Source organism: Lissotriton helveticus, chromosome 4_1, assembly GCF_964261635.1.
Source record: "Lissotriton helveticus chromosome 4_1, aLisHel1.1, whole genome shotgun sequence".
NCBI lineage: Eukaryota > Metazoa > Chordata > Amphibia > Caudata > Salamandridae > Lissotriton > Lissotriton helveticus.
In genome coordinates this window covers 580019235-580040733 of record NC_136063.1, presented here as the reverse complement: position 1 = coordinate 580040733, position 21499 = coordinate 580019235, and the positions used below count along the sequence as shown (strand labels likewise).

Here is a 21499-nt window from a genome sequence, read left to right as displayed (position 1 = left end):
AGATTTGCTGCTACAAAAAATGCCTTACACAGTGTCATTGTGGAAGCTACCGATGAGACCCTTCAACCCACTCCAGGGTCCCTTAATCAACAGGATACTGCCCAAACTGTAAAAAACATATCTAACTCAATACAATTATCTGGTGTCGCAACCACACCCCTTGAGATATCGGAGCTCTCGTTCAGTAACAAGCTAATTTCCCACCACCCAAAAAATAGACAGCCTAGATGAGTCCGGGTCCTAGGCCAGAAAAAAACACCAAACCAACAGGTACCAGGGGAAAGGGCCACATCCTACGTGGACCCGATATAGAGCAAGGCTTGTATCTTCCACAAGGGTGTGGAGGTGATGTTAAAAAGGGTCCATGTAAAGCTTGAGAATATTGAAAGGAAATTATTACTGGGGATGAGAGAAATAAAGGACAGAGTGACTTAACTTGAGCAGACTGCCAAAGACCCTTTGGACTCGCATAAGAAGGCAGACCATCCTCAAACCAATTCTATAGTCACTCAAAATAGACCCACAACTGTACTGACTCCTTTAGTAACAAAGGACTTAGGCCATGAGGCACATCCCACTAAGACTAAGAGCTCAAATCTCATGAAAAGACCTAAAGAGGACCCTCCGTCGCTACTCAAAACCCAGGGAGTGGTACCTGTATCTCATCATGGTGAAGGTCGACAGTTACTCTTTCTGTATTACCAAATATGTTGTCATAGAAGGTAATTGATACAATGCTTAGCTTCTCATCAGTCTGTAGGTGTAAAATTTGACAATAAGGTGATCTGGTCTAGGATTTCTTTAGAGTTAATGGGCCTACAGTAGAAATTAGTACAGCTAATCCTCCCTTTGCACTTTTGCTTTTCGAAGAGGTGGCTCGTGTAATGATAGAGGTGTACCCTTCAACATTAAAGCTCTCCTTATGCCAGGTTCTTGTTAGCATGCTTGTTAGTCCATGACAGGATATCTATTGTCTTGCCTATGGGATGGGCAAGTATATGCCCAGAAGTGGGTCCCTTGCTCACTGTGCCACTGGATTCAAGCTTGTCTGGCTGATGAAGGGTAATGCCCAGAAGCCGGTCCCAGGATGCTTGTTTCTGGTCCAGGGAGGAACTGGCTTGGCAGTTCGTGCTGGACTGTTCCCATGAGGCACATGGTCAAGACTGATTTGCAAATGGCTGGGTCTAAACTGGGGTGGCATGGTGAGCAAAAGAACGATTGATTTAACCCAGATCTCTTGACTGGGGGTGTATGTATGATTTATTCAGCATTCCGTGCATCATTTGTTTGCGTAGCACTTGCCTATAAAGCTAGCATGGGGCATCTTAGTTTCTACTACTTGCTGGGTGTTTATTATTTCCTCTGGCATAGTGAGGTCCTTCTCAGACACTAAGGTCTCCAGTTGTCAATCCTGTTTCTTGCAGCTGCTAAGAGGTGCAAATCAATTAAGACTCATCATGGGCATACCCATAGATGGTTTGGTTGCAACATGCTTGGGACCAACCAGAAACTGGGAGCCATAGAGAGCGTTCAGGCGCCAGATGTACGCTGTTCCCACTACCTTCTGGTCCCAAAGAAGGGCAACTGCCTTCATCCTATCCTATCCTAGACCTACGACCCCTCAACTACTTTTTAAAAAATGAAAAATTCAAGATGCTTACTTTGGCTCAGGACTTGTCTGTCCTGGACACAGGAGACTGGATGGACTTGCAGGATGCATATTTTCACATCCCTGTCCTGGCTGCCCACAGGCATTATCTGTGATTCAAAGTGTACCACTACCACCCAGTTCATGATGCATCCTCTCTGCCTTACCAGCGCCCCACGGGTTTTCACCAAGGTGATGGCGGTCATTACAGCTCATCTGTGGTAATCAGGGGGGCCAGTCTTCTCCTATCTTGATGACTGGCTGTTGAAGACGTGCTCACCACAGGCTGTCATCCCACCTCCAGACTACGGCGAACCTCCTGCATTTGCCTGGGCTCACTATCAATGTGCTGAAGTCACACCTGACTCCCTCTCTGACGCTCCCTTTCATCAGAGCTGTTCTGGACACAGTGCTGTTTCGGGCCTGTCCTCTTTCTGGCATAACATGGGCATCCCTTCACACTTTTACCAAGCATTACTGCCTGGACAGTCCGGTCCGCAGGGACGGTCATTTTCCCTGTTCGTTCCTGAGGACTTTCTAGTCTGAAACATGTCTGCAGCCATCCAGGGGTGGTATTGTTTGGGTATCTATTCAAAGGTAAGGAATCTGCGGCTAGATGTCTCGATCAGATGGACAAGTTGCTTACCTTCGGTATCGCCTTATCTGATAGAGACAGTAGCTAGCAGCAGATTCCTTACCGACTCACCCATCCTCCCCGTACTGTGGGATACTTTCTAGGGTCAAGGTTGTTCCCTTTCAGGTCCCTAGTTTCTTAAACACTTCTTAAACACACCAATGTCGGTCCTCTTCTTGGCTCTGTGTTTCTGGCATGGTTGTGAAAAGTCCTGAAAAGTAACTGAGGTCAGTGTGCCGAGGTGGCACCTATATAGATGAAGCGTATGTCACTTCTGGCATGGATGATGCCGATGATGTCACGGGGAGCCGACCAGCCTCACCTACTTGAGCGCAGGGGTATTGCTTGATGAAAAATCTTCCAAGTCCATTCTGATGCCTGGGAAATTCAAAGGTAAGGAATCTATGACTAGATACTGTCTCTACCAGATAAAGCGCTACCGAAAGTAACCTCTCCGTTCGGTCTTTTTACGTTTACCGGACTTGCCTTCCTTTTTCAAATTACTTGTTGTTATGAGGAGTTCAGCTCACCAAGTGAGTGAACTCTCTTGGCACAACCGTCAAAGTGTAGCTGAGGACTAAGGCGTCCTCTTTTTTTTTTTCTCTTCTCTAAAGTTGTGACTACTTTTCACTTTGGGCAGTTCATCACTTTCATAACATTTTTTACCCTGCCCCATTGCCAAAAGAGGAGGAAAGTCTACAGATCCCAAAAGAGGTTTACGCTTTCACATTGATTGCACCAAAGGCCATCGGTCGGATGATTAGTTCTTTATTGGTTCCCAGGGGAAAAGAAGGGCAAGGCAGTGCAGAAAGAAGTTAGTCAGGTTTTTTTTTTAACTTTTCTTTTTATTAAAGACAAGATCACACAGGTAAAACAGTGTACAAACGTGTTTGCCAATGATTTGTCCGCTGCTTCAGCTCCACTTAAAGACATAAGTAAATATCAAAGTAGAAACATTACACAGTCAATCAAAGTGGGACTTTTCTACCCCAACTCCTGCCTTCGTCTAGACAATGGTGGCTCACAGATCTCTCCAGTATAACCATTCCATTTGTTCCAAATGTGTGTCCATTTATTAGGGCAACCTCTAGATTCATACGCTGTCTTCTCAGTGAACATACAATGGTCCATATAATTTTCCCATATTCTCAATGTCAGCGGTTCTTGCGCCCCCCACAGCCTTGCGATATTACTTTTGGCAATTATCATTCCCAGTGTCACCCATATTCTCTCCTTGGTATTTTAAGTCAGTTGGACCCCAAATATAACGTCCATTACTTCCTCTATGCTTTTCGCCACTCCAGCCCAATACCCTTGGATAGCCTAACATTCCTAGAGCATGTGTACGAAAGTGCCCTCTTGGGCATATCTCCTTGTGCAGACTATGTCAGTCCTAAAGCCCATCTTCACCAGCGTCGGCCCTGCGAGATATATTCTGTAGTGTATCTTGAGCTGTACAAGCCTGAGCCTGGAGGAAATGGCTGTTTCCCTAGGAGAAGCGATGGCTTCAATCTATTCCTCATCATCCAATCCCGCTACATTATGATCCCATTTAGTTCTGAGTCTGAGTAGGGGATCAGGCATTTTGAGTATCTTGAGCTGTACGAGCCTGAGCCTGGAGGAAATGGCTGTTTCCCAAGGAAAAGCGATGGCTTCAAGCTATTCCTCATCATCCAATCCCGCTACATTATGATCCCATTTAGTTCTGATTCGCAGTAGGGGATCAGGCATTTTGTTGACAAGCTTTTTGCATATCAACGAAATTGCCTTCTCAGGGAGATTCACATCTAGTATCCTATCCTCTAGCGGAGTGGACTCTGGTGGCGTCTCCCCTTTGGTATTACTGCTTGCAGTGCATGTCTAATATGTAGGTACCTGAATTTTTCTGTGTCGACCAGGTCGTATTTCTCCTGCAGTTGGGTGAAGGAAACTGTCCCCCCCCCCGTCCTTCTTATGTCACCAACCGTGGAGATGCCTATTAAGTCTCACCAGTCGAAGCCTTTAGTGTATCGTAGCAATTCAGCATCCCAAAGTGGTGAAGTGGTGGCCAGTGTAATCCTATCCTTCCAGCCCAAATTGGTCGTGGCAGTCTGCCACACCTGGACCCCATGTCCAGTTGGTCCCAACTGGACATGGGGTCCATAGAGCGCACTGATAAAGCCTCCTCCTGGGAATAGCCATCTAGCCATATTAAATCCTGGATCTCCCTGTGGCCTACACATACATTGATTTATGGAAGTGAGTTGTGCCGCCCAGTAATATCTTATGTCCAGGAGGGCTATTCCCCCATTGTACCAACCTCTTGTCAGCTTTTGAATCGATATTCGTGATGGTTTCCCCTCCCATAAGAGTTCTCTTAGGGCACTATCAATAGATTTAAAGTATTCTGCTCCCACTGGGTGTGGCATGTTCTGCAAGGCATATAGGAAACGCGGAAGGGACATCATCGTAAATAGGGCTACACTCCCTAACAAGGACAGTGGAAGTGACTTTCAGTGCAAGACATCACTCTGGAGTCTTTGCAACAGGGGGAGGAGATTACCAAGGACTATAAAAATATGTAGCACTCTGTTCAGGGAGGCTGCCGGCAATGCCATATATAGTAGGATATCGTCTGCATACAATGAAATACAGTCCTTCCTTTCTTCAGCCCATATGAGCCCTCTAATAACCGGGTCTTTCCGTATTCACATTGCCAAGGGCTCTAACGCGAGGGTGAAGCGCAATGGGGAGAGGGGGCAGCCCTGCCTGGTACCCCGTCCAAGTGTGAATGTTGAGGATGTTCGGTTGTTGACCACTATTTGGGCCAGCCGTTCCACATTAGGAGGTGCACCTATCTCAAGAAGCCCGGACTGAACCCCAGTTTCCTCAATACTGCGAACATATAGGGCCATTCGATCGTGTCGAAAGCCATGGCTGCGTCAAGCGATACCACCACCGCGTCATCCTGTATGGTATTAGCCCGGTCTAACACCCTGTGTAATCTCCCGCAAGTTAAGAGCGGTATTTCTAGCTGGCATAAAGCCAGACTGGTCAGGGTGTACCAGTTTAGTGATGAAGCGTAGTAGGCGGGTAGCAAGTATTTTAGCCAGGAGTTAGTCTGGGTTGACAGTCCTGCATTAAAATCTGTTATGTAGTGACCAAAAAGCAGCTTCCGGAGGCACTGTAGTCTATTACAATTGAGCCAAGGCTGTTACTATTGCGTTAGCACACGGAGTGCCTGTCATGGCTATCTGTCAGGCTGCTATGTGGGCACCAGTGCACATATTCATGAAGCACTATTGCCTTGACTGTCGGGTCTGTCTGCATGGCCATTTCGTCTAATCTTTCCTTCGGGACTTTATCTGAGGCGTTCCAAAGACTCAACACCAGCAGATTCCTCACTGCCTCCCACAAACCCCACCTCCCTATTGTGTGGTATGGACTCTCTCCATCTAAAATGGTCACAGTTTAGAGATCTGTACACTGGTCATACCAATCTGTTGATGGGCTCTGCACCTGAGTGCAAAGACAAGCCTATTAAAGACACTAATGTCAGCGCTTATGGGTGGTGCCTATATGCGTCTGCATTCGTCACTTCCGAAGCAGAACGTCATCTATGTGGAGCTGCATGAGGCCACCTATCGGCATGCAGGAGTTACGCTATTGACTTGTCCAGATCCAGGCTATGGCCTGGGGAATATTCACAAGGTGAGGATTCGGTAGTTCTAAACAGTATTCATCAAAAGAGCGTTACCAAAGGTAAGTAACTTTTTCATTTAGTACATTAGAATAATTTGGTGCTCTTTCAAGACGATTTTGAATGTTGGAGGTGAAGTTGTTGGACAGTTGACTTCAGTAATGCATCAGTGTTTAGTCTGGCTTTTCTTACGGATATTTAGTTATATACTTTCAGCTGTGTTCTGCATTAACTCTAACTATAATTCTAGGGTTCGCGTTTGCCAACAACTCTCCTTATGCACGAGGCAACGTCTTTGCTGAGCCTGCAACCGAACAACAGCTTCATCAGCAAGAGTCCTACAAAGATTTTCTCCGTCTACAGGTAGAATCCACCTTCCGGAATTAAAATAAATTGTTCCAGTTACTCTTTGTAAATAAAAAATATAATTGTAAACAAAATGTGTTAAAAATGATTTTAAAAAGGTTCTGCTAGCTAAATATTCAAATCCACATGAAAACATATGCAATATCATAACGGTAGATTCACATATTTGTTTAAGACCTGAATGACGAATCCAAATTTAAATCTAATTGACTGCATAGATCATTGTTTCACAAACTTTTTAGAACCACAACCTACTTTTTAGAACAACTAACTTTTGCGACCCATCTAGCTTTAATGAACATGAGACGGGCGAATTGTTTTAATGCAACTAAAGCATTGTGTGGTAGTCCCTGTCATTTATACACTGCACATTTTCCATTGAAATGTCCATTACATTTCGACAGACATACAGTTTTACTGAAAAAAGTATATTGCACACAAATGATAATCATATATATTTATCATTTGTGCATCACCAAGTGTCTTGATTTGTTTTGATCTTATTACAATCATTGTTTAATCACACTACAGAATTACAAAAAAAAGTGCTTCATTTTTGCTTTCCTAACTGCTAATTTAGTACAGTTCATTTACAGGTGTTTACATTTTGTTGTGTTTTACAACGAAATTGCATCCTACAGCCGTTCCTTTCACACTACCTGTATCCGGGCAAAAAGACTGTCTCATAATGTACCTTTTTTTTTTTTTTGCTGACTGCAAAGTAAGAGGAGTTTGTTAACACCAATTTTCATGTTAATAAAATAAGCAGCAATTTGTTAAAGACATTGCTTGACATTTGACCTCTGTATTTAAAGTGCAGCAAATGGGACAAGATAAACATAACATTTAAAGGCATCTTTATTTATTACTTAGGGCCATATGTACCATTCCAAATTGCAATCGCAAATGCTGAAATTCGCAGAATTTCAGCGTTTGCGATGGCAATCTGAAAGAAACCGGTTAGTGATAAGATTCTTTACCTTAGAATATCCCCAGGCGTCAGACTGGATCCGGAAAGTTTTCGTCAGCAGTACCCCGCGCGTCGGTAGGCGTCGTCTGCGGCTCGGCGTCGTAATAGACGGGATGACGTCGCCGTAGTACTTAGACACCGCCCTCGCGCGCTGACGTCAGTTCTTCTTTTTTCAGCGTCAGCAAGCGCAGATCCGGGAAGAGCTAGTACCCTAATCACTTTTTTACTCACTTTTTGGCCTATTTTGGCTATCTTTTTCGAGTTGAGTCACCTCCAGACTACGGCTGATCTCCTGCACTCCCTGGGGTTCTCCATCAATGTGCCGAAGTCACACCTGTACCCCTCTCAGAAGCTCCTCTTTATCAGAGAGGTTCTGGACTCGGCGAAGTTTCGGGTCTATCCTCCCGAACAGTGGGTTCGGGATATTCAGGCTCTGATTCCGATCTTTCAGCCTTTATCCCGAGTTTCGGTCAGGCTGACGCTGAGGCTCCTGGGGCTGTTGGCCTCCTTCATCCTGTTGGTACATCACGCCTGGTGGCGGATGCGGGCTCTGCAGTGGGACCTGAAGTTCCAGTGGGCACAGCATCAGGGCAACCTGTCCGACCACGTCCTGATTTCGGAGGGCACTGCAAGACAGTTGCAGTGGTGGCTCACGGACCGCGATAGGGTCAGTGGCAGATCCCTCTCCCTACTGTAACCAGTGCACACAGTGGTGATGGATGTGTCCTTCCTGGGATGGGGGGCCACATGGGAGAGGCGGAGATCAGAGGCCTCTGGTCTCCGGCGGAGTCCCGGCTCCATATCAACCTTCTGGAGCTGCGGGCGATCCGACTTGCACTGAAGGCATTCCTTCCCTCTGTCCGGGAAATGAAGTGCAGGTGTTCACGGACAACACCATCGCCATGTTGTACTGCAACAAACAGGGTGGGGTGGGGTTGTGGACCCTTTGTCAGGAGGTTCTGCGCCCTGGTAGTTCAACAACTGGCAGGTTCCCTGAACGCCAGGGCGGACGAACTCAGCTGCCGGTGCATGATGGATCATGAATGGCGTCTGAACTCGGATCTGGCGCAAGGTCTCTTTCAACAGTGGGGTGAGCCATGGTTAGATCTATTCGCCACCGAAGAGAACGTTCAATGTCATCAGTTCTGCGTGGTGGAATTTTCAAGGTGGCGCTCGCTCGGCGACGCTTCTCATCGCGAGTGGAGCTGCGGTCTATTGTACGCCTTTCCGCCTATACCACTTCTGCCCAGAGTGCTGAAGAAGATCCGACGCGACCGGGCCCAAGTCATCCTTGTGGCTCCGGACTGGGCACGAAGATACTGGTATCCTGAGCTACTCAGTATGTCAGTCGATCCCCCGATCCGTTTGCCTCTTCAGGAGGACCTTCTGTCGCAGCAACAGGGGACGGTCCTCCACCCAAACCTGTCCAGTCCCACCTTCTTGCGTGGAGATTGAGCGGCGACATTTGAGGCCATTTGACTTGCCTCCTGAAGTCTGTGATTTGATTCTGGCAGCCAGGCATACCTCCACAAAAACGGTATACACCTGCAGGTGGAACAGATTTGTGGCATGCTGCACAGCTAAGGCTGTGGATCCACTTTCTGCCCCTCTTTCAGAGGTTCTCCTCTTCCTTCTTTCTCTTGCCCAGCAGGGCTCTGCTCTGGGCACTATCAAAGGCTATCTCTTGGCTATTTCAGCCTTCTTAAGGCCTCCTGATCAGCCTTCTCTTTTCAAGTCCCCTGTTGTAAATAGATTCTTGAAAGGCATCACACACATATTCACTCCTGTTCTTTTCGTGATGCCTCAGTGGGACTTGAACTTGGTACCTACTTATCTGATGTGTGCTCCCTTTTAGCCACTTCATAATTATCCTCTTCGTCTTCTGATGCTTAAAACTGCTTTCCTGGTTGACATCACTTCTGCCAGAAGAGTGAGTGAGCTCCAGGCTCTGTCTTCTCAGCCTCTTTTCCTCTCTGTCCATCTGGACAAAGTTGTTCTGAGGACTCGTCCTTCTTTCCTGCCCAAGGTGGTTAGGAAAGAGGCCTTTCACATCGGGCAGTCCATCACCTTGCCCACCTTCTTTCCGCCTCCGCATCCCTCGAAAGAGGAAGAGAGGCTCCACTGTCTGGACCCAAAACGTGCACTCTCTTTTTATCTAGACCGCACACGCCAGTTCCGGGTGGACAACCAGCTCTTTGTTGGTTACATGGGCGCTAAGAAGGGATGGGCGGTGCACAAGCGGACCATCTCTCGGTGGGCCGTTTTGTGCATCAAGGTCTGTTATTCCTTGGCGAAAAAGGAGCCTCCTATGGGGCTGATCACCCATTCCACTCTGGCCACGGCGGCTACTACTGCCCTGGGTCAGGACATCTGTCAGGCAGCTACGTGGGCTTCGCTGCACACGTTCGCTAAGCACTACTGCCTGGACAGCCAAGTCCGGAGAGATGGCTTCTTTGGCCGTTCCGTTCTCCAGGACTTCCTTGTGTGATCTTGGTTCGCAGACCCACCACCGGGCTTTTTTATTGCTGGGGTATCTATTCTAAGGTAAGGAATCAAACACTAACCTGTTTCTTTCAGATGCACAAGTTACTTCCCTTCGGTAACGATATATCTGTAAGAAACAGTAGTTGGTGTTAGATTCTTTACCGCCCGCCTCACCCCCCATCCTCCCCGTTCTGCGAACCGATATCTAGGGTTAAGGTATCTTCCTTTGAGGGCCCTAGTTTCATGGCACCAGTGTCGGTTTCTTGCATGGCTCTGCATTTCTGGCTTGGAAAGCTATGTACAGAACTGATGCTAGCGCCCGAGGGTGGCATCTAAGTACTCTGGCGATGTCATCCCGGCGATCACGACGCCTATGACGGCTGCGGAGCCGCAGACGACGCCTACTGACGCGCAGGGGTACTGCTGACGAAAACTTTCCGGATCCAGTCTGAGGCCTGGGGATATTCTAAGGTAAGGAATCTAACATTAACTATTGTTTCTTACAGATATATTGTTACCGAAGGTAAGTAACTTGTGCATTTGGCTCAGTGTTCTGTCTGAAAGAAAAACTGCCTTGCAAAATAATGAATCGCAAAATTTGTGATCCCCTATTTTGCGATTGCATTTAAGGAATCGCAGATTGCTATTCCTTAAATGCAACGTAAGAAGCACAGAAAAAGTGCAATTTGCCCTTAAGGAATCACAAATTACCACCAACTTCAAGTTGGTGGTAATTTGCGATTTCTTTGAAAAATGCACTTTTTTGCATTTTTCAAAGTGCCATGTGGCACACATACAGGCCCTTAGGGCATGTGTGTGTGTCACATGTGCATTTCATGGGTGCAACAGGGTGTCCTTTTTGCACCCTGGCACCCTTGAAATTGCATTCTCAATTTGCGATTCTCTAATAGAGAATCGCAAATTGAGAATGTCTTCCCATTCATTCCTATGGCCCTCTAGGCCCATAGGAATAAATGGGGAGGTATTCCTTAATTGCGAATTGCAATTTGCGATTCGCAATTAAGGAATATGTAGGATTCGCAAAATTATTTGCAAATCCTACATACATAGTGTTTTGCGATTTTCAAATAGCGATTCTCTAAAAATCGCTATTTGAGAATCGCAAAACGAAAGTTTCATACATATGGCCCTTAGACTTTCCCAACCCATCAAAAATCAGCTAGCAACCCACAGTTTAGCATACACTTTATAGATGATTATTTCCGCTTCAGGTGACATTTTTAAGTTAATCAACCCAACCATAATTTGCAAAGTTTCGTTTTGGAACGACATGTGTACCTATGTAAGGGATCAATGGCACACTCCACTGTTAATGAGGGCTGGTATGGTTCTTTTTTTATTGAAAATGCCCCTTTCCTGCGCAGAAAAGTAGCAAAATATGCCACAGAGCCAAAAAGTTCTACTTTAGTGTTTTTTAAGAGCTTAATGAGTAGTTCATGAAGTATAACAATGGTTGTGACAACAAAAGAAAGCACAGAGAATAGCAGTGCACAAAGATATTCAAAAGATTCTAAATTACATGCAGCAAAATATAAGCGGCCTGTTGGTAATGTAGTACAGTAGTATAGTTACACATGCAGAAACATTGCTGCAGGGAACTAAACATAATGCATGACCACTCGTGAATGTGATTGCGATTCTTGCACCAGTAAATAAGAACGGAGTGGACCCCAGAAGTCTTTCGGTTGCGATTTGGGATGTAAGCCCTCTCCATAATGGTTTCTGCAGTATTTCATATCATAGATCCACTGCATAGTTTTCGGCGCTAGTGTGTTCATCCATAAGATCCCACCCATCTTTAAGGAGCAGCAGCACCATACTGACAAATCGCTTCACCATGGTCCCTAGCAATGCCCGTTGGGGGTCCAGTTAAAGTGGAGTATCTACCAAATGACTCTAGCATTGCAAACTCCTGGACCCAATAGGCCTGTAATTTAAGGCAAGGCCATGCCATATCCATAAAGCCCAAATTCATTTAACCACACTTTTTACAAGCAATACTGGTGTTCATGGTAAATTTAGCTATGCGCTGAGGGGTATAGTAACAGTGTAAAAACTTAAATTGCAATAATTTATATCCGTAATTGAATGTACTTTGTGTATCTCTAGCGTAGAAATATGCTGTACTTTATCTGAAATCTGAATTCCAAGCTCTCTTTCTCAATCCTGTTAGACAGATGACAAGTCATGAGGCCTACCCATCATAATTTCGTAGTATAAAGAATGAAACATTTACCAGTGTCCGTTCGCTGCATATACTTGGTGAGGAGCATTACATTTTTTAGGGGTTTAGAAAAGCTTGACAATGCAGACTTTGCCACTGAAGGTAGCAGATAATAATATAAGACAGCTAAGGGGGTGCTGCCATCCATCCACCTATAGTTTTGAAAGGACATGAAGGCACTGCTTGGAAATAAGTCTCCCATCACTCTCTAGCCTAAACCGGTCAAACTGATCCTCAGTAGTTTTCATCATCGAGGAGTAATGAAGGGGGGCGTGGCCAAGCACGCGATGTAGAAAGACGTGCCCCGGCTGAGCTCCGAGCGAAGCTCCCCTACCACGGGCTATTTATCCTGCATCCCCGGGCGGAAACGAGCCCAGACTCAAACCGAGTGCACCCGGACACCCGGCCCACCTCCAGGACGATTTCTGGGCGAATCGGAGCACCTGACCCTCCGACCGGCAGCGGCCCTGACGGCTGGCTGCCCAGATCGCACTTCCGGCCGGCTACCCTACCTACCTGAGGCCGGGGATCCGGCCTTGCGGGGTGGGCCACTAAGCAAGTGCCCGGCAACGCGAAATACCGCGAGGTAACGGGACCATATCCCCTACATTGGACAGTTACTAGCGGCCAAGCTCTGCAGAGGCCCCGGACACCAGCGAGAGGTTCACTGCCTAGGCCCACGGAAGGCCGCGAGACCAGCCCACACCGCCTGTCACCGCTGGGGGCGCCCGGCCGAGCGCCGAGACTACCAGGGGGTGAGTGAGCGAGCCTAGCCAGAACCCACATTGGCGCCATTGCCCCAGGGCCCTGCCGGCCCACAACGCACGCAGACCAGCACGGTCCACAGGACCCCCCCGGGCCCAACTGCCACCCCGACATAGACCCGGCCCAAGAAGGGAGCCTGCGACGCGATACCGGACGTCCCCGGCGACCCAGCCACCCGAGGGCCCCAGACGCTGCGACCACCCACGCCGGGCCGGCCCGTGGCGGCCTGTATCACCGCCCCTTCGTACCTACCGGCACTGGGGCCACCCGAGCCGGCTGACCGGACAACGGAGGGCCACCGAGCTGGGCCACCACGAGGCCCACATAGACACCGCCACCATCAGGCCCGGCTGACCACCACCGGAGACTTCACGGCCCCATCCTCCCAGGCCTCGGCACCGGACCCTCCTGGCACCGGAGGACCTAGGCCGCGCCACTCGCGAACTGTGGCCACATTGCGTCGGCCCCACTGATGATCGGCCCGACGCTGAGAGACTCTCCCAACCTGGCACAGACACGAAGGTCACGCAGCCCGCACACCCCACACTCACTGGGCCTGTGCCGGACGGGGTAGACTCCCACGCGGCGCTTGGTGACGCCTAGATGCATCTGGCAGAGTGCGTACTCCCGGGACCGGTGGACGGAACCACCGGGAGGGACCTATCGTCACGACCCACCGGACCGCCACACAGCACGGACGGGAGGTGAGCAGCAACCAGGACTTACGCGGCACTGGCCGCCACGATTGGGAGTCCTCATAACAGCCTCTGCGCAACCACCCCGTCCTCCCTAGCCGGTTGCATAACACGGATCCCCGGGATCCTGCGGTGAGACGGTCCCTCCCCCACGCCTACGACCGCACGACATCCACCACGGGTGACACGGAGAACCTGTCCGAGAGATTCACACACGTTGATCCCTCTGCCACGCATTGCGAGAGACTATACCCATCCACCTGACCGGCCACAAAGGCCTCCCACATGTCAGGGGGGACCAGGGCAAAAACTGGCACAGGAGGGACCCTGGGCAAAGGGAAAATGGTGAAAAACACAGAGACTGACCAGACTGCCTCCAAACTGGACACTATGCTGGCGGCCATGGAGCGCCTGGAGGAATCTATGCAGCTGACCTGTACGTCACTGGAGAACAGGATCGACAAGGTGGCCGTGGATCTAACACTCCTTCGGGCAGACCACAAGACACTGTCCGACCGCACCAAGACTCTGGAGCACACGATGGCGGAGGCCACGCCTAAGCTGGCGCAGACAGACAAACACGTCCAGGACCTACTCAACCGGGTGGAGTTCCTTGAGGATAGGGCGGAGGACGCGGAGGGACGGGCCAGAAGGAACAACGTACGCATAGTGGGCCTGCCGGAACGTTGGGAACGGAGAGAGACGGCGGAGCATATGGAGACCTGGCTCAGAGAATTATTACCAGAAGATACATTGTCACCACACTTTGTAGTGGAGCGGGCGCACAGAGTACCATCCCGCCCACCCCCGGAAGGCTCCAACCCAAGGCCGATGCTCATGCGGGTGTTGAACTACCGCGACCGAGATGCCATCCTCCGCGAGACGCGGAAACTGTCCGACATACAGGTGGACAACGCCAAGGTGATGTTCTTCCCCGATTATACTGTACAAGTTCAGCGAAGACGTCAATCCTTCCTTGAGGTGAAGCGACGACTCAGAGGCTTGGCTCTCAAATATTCGCTGTTGTTTCCGGCACGCCTCAGAGTGGTGGCATTAGACAAGACTCATTTCTTCGACACCCCAGAGGCGGCGGTGGCCTGGCTGGATTCAGGAGTGGATACGAATCCCGAGCCCGCGCCGAGAGAACAACGCCGGAATCGAGGCGCACGCAGACGGAGACAGCGGCACACCTCAAGGGCCAGGTCACCGAATGTGGAAACGGAAATCGGCCCAACCCCGGAGCAAATACAGAATGAGCAACTGGAGGCCGTCCGCATGACTGCTGTGATCAGCGGGTCACAATCACCTCTACTACTTTCCAACGCCAGCCCTCGCTCACGCGGGAGCGAGGACGACGACTACATGTACGGTCTACCAGATGACTCGAACCAGGAGGGCCTGCCAGACGTCACGCCCCAAACGTCCGATCTGATATCATAAGTACTCCTTCCCATCCCAGCCCTGGCTGGACCAACGCGACTTGCATAGAGGAACAGCCAGCTCATCCCCATCGATGGCTAGATTGGGGACCCACATTGAACCTCCTGGAGACTCTGGCAGCCACGAATACCACCTTCGCCGAGGTCTGTACTTTGCTACCAAACCCCCCCGCCCACTGGACTGCTGCGGAGCTGCCGTGAAGCCGGGGGGGAGACCGGGGCTCTCCTGCTGAGACGCCACCGGGACCATGGCTTTGGAGGGGTGGACGGACCCCTGGAGGTGAGTGCCCCTCCCCTGGGGGAATAAGAGATGGGACCCCACCATGGGACCAACTGTCCGGGTCAAGTGACACTGGGAACCCTGAACTGGCTACGGACACTATCAATGACCCTTGGCGCTCTTCTGGCCCACTGCCCGTGGAGGGGGAGCCGCTACGGCTCTTTCAGCACAACGTACTATCTTGTTTAATTTCAGTGCTGTACTTAGTCAACCCCCCATTGAACTCACGAATTGATTGAGCTCGATAGAGCGTTTGGGCGGTGACTCGTTTTGTTGTTGCCCTTTTGGTATTATGTTTATGTTCAAGTTCTTTCTTTCGAGACTAGTGTTGGTACTGACCTGCTACTGCGTGCATCCTTGGGTCTGTGGGAGGGGGCGTGAGGTGAAAATGTTCATTATTAGTCGCTGCTGTGCGGGCGTGGGCGGGGCGGGTGGGGAGTCCGGGGGGGGGGAGATGGATGCTTGGCCGCAATCAACACTGTGATGGCTACGTTTAAACTTTGTACCTGGAATGTCAGGGGCATGCACACACCCTCCCGTAGGTACCAGGTATATTCCTATCTTAAAAGGCATCAGATCCAGATCGCATTACTACAGGAGACACACCTGGTTGCCACTGAGGTAGCCGCGCTCCGCCGTAAGTGGAGGGGACAGATATTTGCCACAACCTTCTCAGCGTTTGCGAGGGGGGACCCTGATATGGGTCCGACCCGGGGTACCGTTTGCACTAACACATAGCACTATTGACACTGAGGGGCGCTACGTCTTCATTCAGGGCAGACTTGACGGGCAACAGATTATCATAGCCTCCATATACGCGCCTAATGTAGAACAGGGAAAATTCTTCACGCGACTGTCGGCAGCGATGGCGACATGGCCGGACGTACCCTTGATGATGGGCGGGGATTACAATTGTGTGTTGGATGCCTCCCTTGATCGCTCATCCCTCCCAGCGGCAATCGCCCCGGTACAGGCGGCCTCCAAAGCCCTCCTTGACTGGGCAGCGCAGTGGAACTTACAGGACGCCTGGCGCGTCAGAAACCCCACCGCCCGGGTGTATTCTTACTACTCGGGAGCCCACTTGCTACATGTTAGGCTGGACAGATTCATGCTGTCCCGTGACCTGCTCCCCTCCGTGTCCGACACCGCCTACCTAGGTCGGACCCACTCGGACCATAACCCGCACACGCTGGTATATGGATGGAAGCGTCCGCGCCCGCCCGTACCGACGTGGCGCCTGCAACCGGATCTCCTGCTCGACACCCCATTCCGAGAGGAAATTTCCGGGAAGATCTTGCAGTACTTCGAGGATAATACTGACTCGACCTCCTCCCCGAGAACCGAGTGGGACGCCTTTAAGACGGTGACCCGGGGAAGTTGCCTCAGTGTACAAGCGGGCCTGCGTAGACAAGTAGAGAGAGATCTGATACAGGCGGAAAAGGCACTGCTGGATGAGGAGCAGGGAGCAATCGGGAGCGATGATTCCCAACTCATCTCGGCCAGGGCAGACCACGCTGCTTTGATGGAGCGCCTAAAGAATATCAACTTCGCTGCGCACTCCGCGCGCTCTCACAGCACGGGCGACAAGCCTGGCAGGCTACTGTCATGGTTGGTGCGGCAAGACACGCAATCCGCATCGGTCCTCTCCATCCGCACGGCCCAGGGAGTTGAGGTCTATACCCAACAACAAATCCATGATGCATTCACATCGCATTACAAATCCCTGTACAGCTCACGACTACGAGCCACGGTGGCGGAGATCACGGACTACCTGGCGGCACTGCAACTCCCGACCGCTACTGCTGCCCAACAGGCAGAGCTGGGAACCGCGCTCACTGGTGAGGAACTGCGAGAGGTGATTTTCTCCCTTTCCAATTGCAAGGCACCGGGCCCTGACGGGCTCCCGGCGGAGTTTTACAAGGCCTACTCTCTGGTGTTAATACCGGAACTGCTGAAAATGTACAAGGCGGCGCTGGAAGACGCTGAACTCCCGACGTCCCTGAACGAAGCTAACGTGGTCTCCCTGCTGAAACCGGGTAAAGAGGCGAACGAACTCGGCTCATACAGGCCGTTAGCGCTCCTCAATACCGATTACAAAATCCTTGCAGCAGCCTTGGCCCGGAGGCTTGCACCGCTGGTCCCCACTCTGGTACACTCTGATCAGAATGGCTTCGTACCCACACGGAGCACGTCCCACAACCTACGCCGTTTTTTTAGGGTCCAACGTTACGCGACCCCGACCTGGCCGCACTCGGGTTGCATTGTGCTTGATTTGGAAAAGGCATTCGACTCGGTGGAGTGGCCATATCTCCTCCGAGTCCTTGAGAAGTACGAACTGGGGGATGTCTACGTCCAGATGGTGGGACTCCTCTATCAGGCGCCCGAGGTCCGGGTCCGGACTGGACGGTTGTTCTCGGACAGGATCCGTATTGGGAGGGGTACCAGACAGGGCTGCCCCCTCTCCCCTATCTTATTCGCCTTGGCGATGGAGCCGTTGGCGGAGATGCTCCGCACTTCCGGAGACACCTGGGGCATTCCGCTGGCGGACGGCATTCACTCGGTGTCTCTGTATGCCGACGATTTGCTGTTATTCGTCAGAGACCTCACGCGCATACCAGCGACACTCTCAGACATCTTTCGGACGTTTGGAGACATGTCGGGACTTCACGTCAACTGGTCCAAATCGGGGGCCTACGCATTCGATGGCGACATGCCGCAGTGCGATGTACTCATGATGGGGGAGACGCTCCGATGGCACCCGACGGTATTTAGATACCTAGGGATCTTCATATACCGAGACCCTATGGATCTCCTGGAGGGGAACCTAGTGAGGGCCATCTCCTCGCTCACGGCCCAGGTCACTTTCTGGAACTCCCTCCCGCTGAATGTGCCAGCCAGGGTGGCACTGACCAAGATGATAATGCTACCCCGGCTTCTCTATTATTATACTAATTTACCAGTGTATGTGCCGGTACGCATATTTAAGGGACTGGACACCCTCACCAGACGCCTCATCTGGAATAAGGGGAGGCCCCGGGTTGCGCTACGGACCCTGTATGCACCCACAGACGCTGGTGGCCTAGCGGTTCCCAATCAGGAACTCTATTACTTAGCGGCGCAATTGCAGTGGGTTGCCTATTGGCTGAGCGGTAGGAACCTAGCAGACACGGCCACAGCCGATACCATCCTATCCCCCGTACAGGCGCTCATACTCTTCCACCCACTAATGCTGGGCCGGCCCCCCACGCAGATCCATGTAGCAGTGGCAAAGCGATGCTTCGCACGGAGCCTCCGGCTCACCAAAAATACGGTGCCTTATGCTCCGAACCTACCCTTGCTGGGGACACCCCTGGGAGCAGGCACACTGTCCTCGGCCGAGCTGCGCAGCTGGACTGCAGTAGACCTAGATGACCTAGGCGGCCTGTACAGCGACGGAGAGCTGTTACCCTTTGAGGCCTTGGCCGCGGACACGGAGCTACCGGTGGGTCAATTTCTGACACACGCCAGACTACTCCATGAGTTGACAAGGGCGTGGGGTGACCTCAGCCACGAGCCGTCCACTCATCTACTCATCCAATACCTGCATGTGATGGGAGATGGGTCCCACATGGTGCATTGGCTCGCACAAGCCTTACACAACCATACGCAGTTTTCTTCCCAGAAACTGAGGGGAAAATGGACGACCGACCATGGCACGGACTGGACGGACAACCAATGGAACGCTATTTTAGCAGGCGCCAGGGTTGTTCCCCGTAACGCGCGGTTCAAGATTATCCAATACTATATCATCCATCGTGCATATCTGTCTCCGGACAAACTGAATCGCTACTTCGGGCTCACTACGTCAGCATGCCCCAGATGCGGCCTCCTAGACTCGGATTTCCTACACGCACTCTGGAGCTGCACTCTCCTTACCTCGTATTGGTCTGCGGTCGCGGGTATGTTATCTGCGGCCACAGGCGAAACCCTCCCCACGACGTGGGAAGTGTGCCTATTGGGACTCTACAAGAGAACCAAACAGACCAAGCTGCGGGCGCGCTTCTGGGACTTGGGCCTTATTACGGCCAAACGCCTTATCACACGACGTTGGAAAAGTCCCGCCCCGCCGCGCCCTGCAGACTGGCGTCGTTCTTTTGCCAACTGGGCCTGTGCGGAGAGTGTGTCACTCCATAGAGAGGAAACCGCGGGCCTACGGGAATACCCGATCGCCCAGGACTGGGACGCTGCCCTGATTGCATATCACCGCGCGTGCACCCAAGCCGGCATAGAGTACCGACTTGATGCAGAACAGGGAGAGCCCACTTGATTGCTACCCATACCTGGCACAGGCTCCGCCGCCCCTTTCCCCCCCCCCTCCTCCCGTCCTCCCCCCCCCCCCCCCCATCCCGCGCGCCTCCCCTCCCCCCCTCCCCCGCCTGATGACTGGGGCCGTGCGCGACGGAGGTGTCCCCTGCCATTATCGCCCCCCTGCTGCTCGCCCCTCCCCCCCTACCTCTTGCCTCACGACCGCAGCGATGCCGCCTCCACCATGGTTCACGCCCCTGCCCGACCCATACAGGGCGCACCACACACAGCTAGGATCCTAGATGCACAACCACACACACGAATACTAGTCCGACAGTTATTGAAATTATTATTTTTTCTTTTTCCTTCCCCCTGTTTTCGGCTACCCAGTTGCCTCTTTTGGTTGGCACAGAGGCCGTTCATACTATGCTCTTGATAACGCCCGACCACCCTTCCTCGTCTGCATCCCACATAAAGCTGTTCGGATGCGCCCAGGACTAGGGAGCGGGCACCCAGCGACCCATGTGACATCGGAGGGTGTGATACTGCCTCTGTCCCCTGCTACATTGACCAGGGAACTCCATTTCAAACAATGACTGTCGACCTTTCTTTTTGAACACGCTAATTCCTTGTCACAGTGCTACGGACTGCGGGCACTGCACCATGAGTCATTTACAAGCACCGTCACTTATGAACTGATGCACTTCTACCAGCAACTGTTTATTTTCACTCATGTGTAACTGATATGTCGACATGTCCTATCTGCTGGGTTACTGTTTGTAGCAACAATTCGTTGTTCTGATACTGTATGAATACCTACTGGCTTATCTGTGAAACTAAATAAAGTTTGGGACCGTTGGTCTTTAAAAAAAAAAAAAATCGAGGAGTAATGAATTGTGGATAGCAGTTAGCAGCAGAGAGTAGGGGATTTCCCAATTAAAATAATACACTGTATCCCTCCAAGCATTGCATGTCATACCTACTCTGTTAATGTAATATCTGAGGGATGAAGGCCTGCAATATGGTAGACAGCAAGGAAGCGTGGCATGTTGAAGTGCATTCTATGTGAACATGCATGAATGTTGGTTGCGGCTCTAACCAATACTTTGCATAGTGGGCCTGTGCCACCAGATATGAACCGATGTTATGTTGTTAATCAGGGATTTGTAGAGTGCATAGCTACTCAACAGAGTGTCCCGGCGCTGTGACAGAAGAGACATGAGAGAAAAACTGCGAAAGCCAAAAGAGAGCCAAAAATCGAAGGTAGCTGCTGAAACAACCAGGTTTTTACCTGCTTTCTAAACTCCAAAAGAGTCGTAGTCTGTCTTAGCGATATAGGCATGCTATTCCATAATCGGGCCCCTGGAACCTGGAAAGACCGACCTCCACAGCGAACTCTACAGAAACTCGGTGTTGTGATAAAATATATGTGGGCTGATCTTGACGATCTGCGAGGAGTGTAGAAGGAAATTCTATTTCTGATGTATTGTGCCCTTACCCCATGAAGAGCCTTGAAGGCAAGAGTCAGAGCTTTGAAACAGATTCTCGCCCAGATTGGGAGCCAATGAAGTTTCTTCAGATGGGGAGATATCCGTTCTCTGGCCCCTAGCCTCAAGACTGCTCTGGCAGCCGAGTTTTGCACAATCTGCAGCCTATTTGTTAAATACTCCGGCAAACCAAGATATAAGATGTTAACATAGTCTAGTCTAGAGGTAATGAGTGCTTGCACCACTGACTTCCTATGCATCATTGGTAACAGATAAAGAAATTTCCTGATCATTTTCAGAAGTCCGGAGCAAATGCCGGTTACTGACTGCACTTGAATTTCCATGGATAGCCTATCATCCATTTTTTACTCCCAAATTTCTCACTGTATTGACTGCCGTCTGTGGTGGCGACATTGCATTTGGCCACCACTGTTTCCAAACATCCAGAGGAGGAGAACCAAAAAAGATTATCTCTGACTTTTCCGAATTACATTTAAGTTGGTGTAATTTAAACCAGGAAAAC

General features: G+C 50.7%; 1 protein-coding gene across 7 annotated transcripts in view; it reads left to right on the top strand.

The window, feature by feature from the left end:
* Positions 1-21499, top strand: part of CSPP1 (centrosome and spindle pole associated protein 1) — a 1229219-nt gene that overhangs the window by 791198 nt on the left and 416522 nt on the right. For all 7 annotated transcript variants that reach the window (XM_078687197.1, XM_078687198.1, XM_078687199.1 and 4 more), the window contains one exon: positions 6212-6324. In XM_078687197.1, the coding sequence (XP_078543323.1) occupies positions 6212-6324 (113 nt within the window). The remainder of the gene's footprint in view (positions 1-6211; positions 6325-21499) is intronic.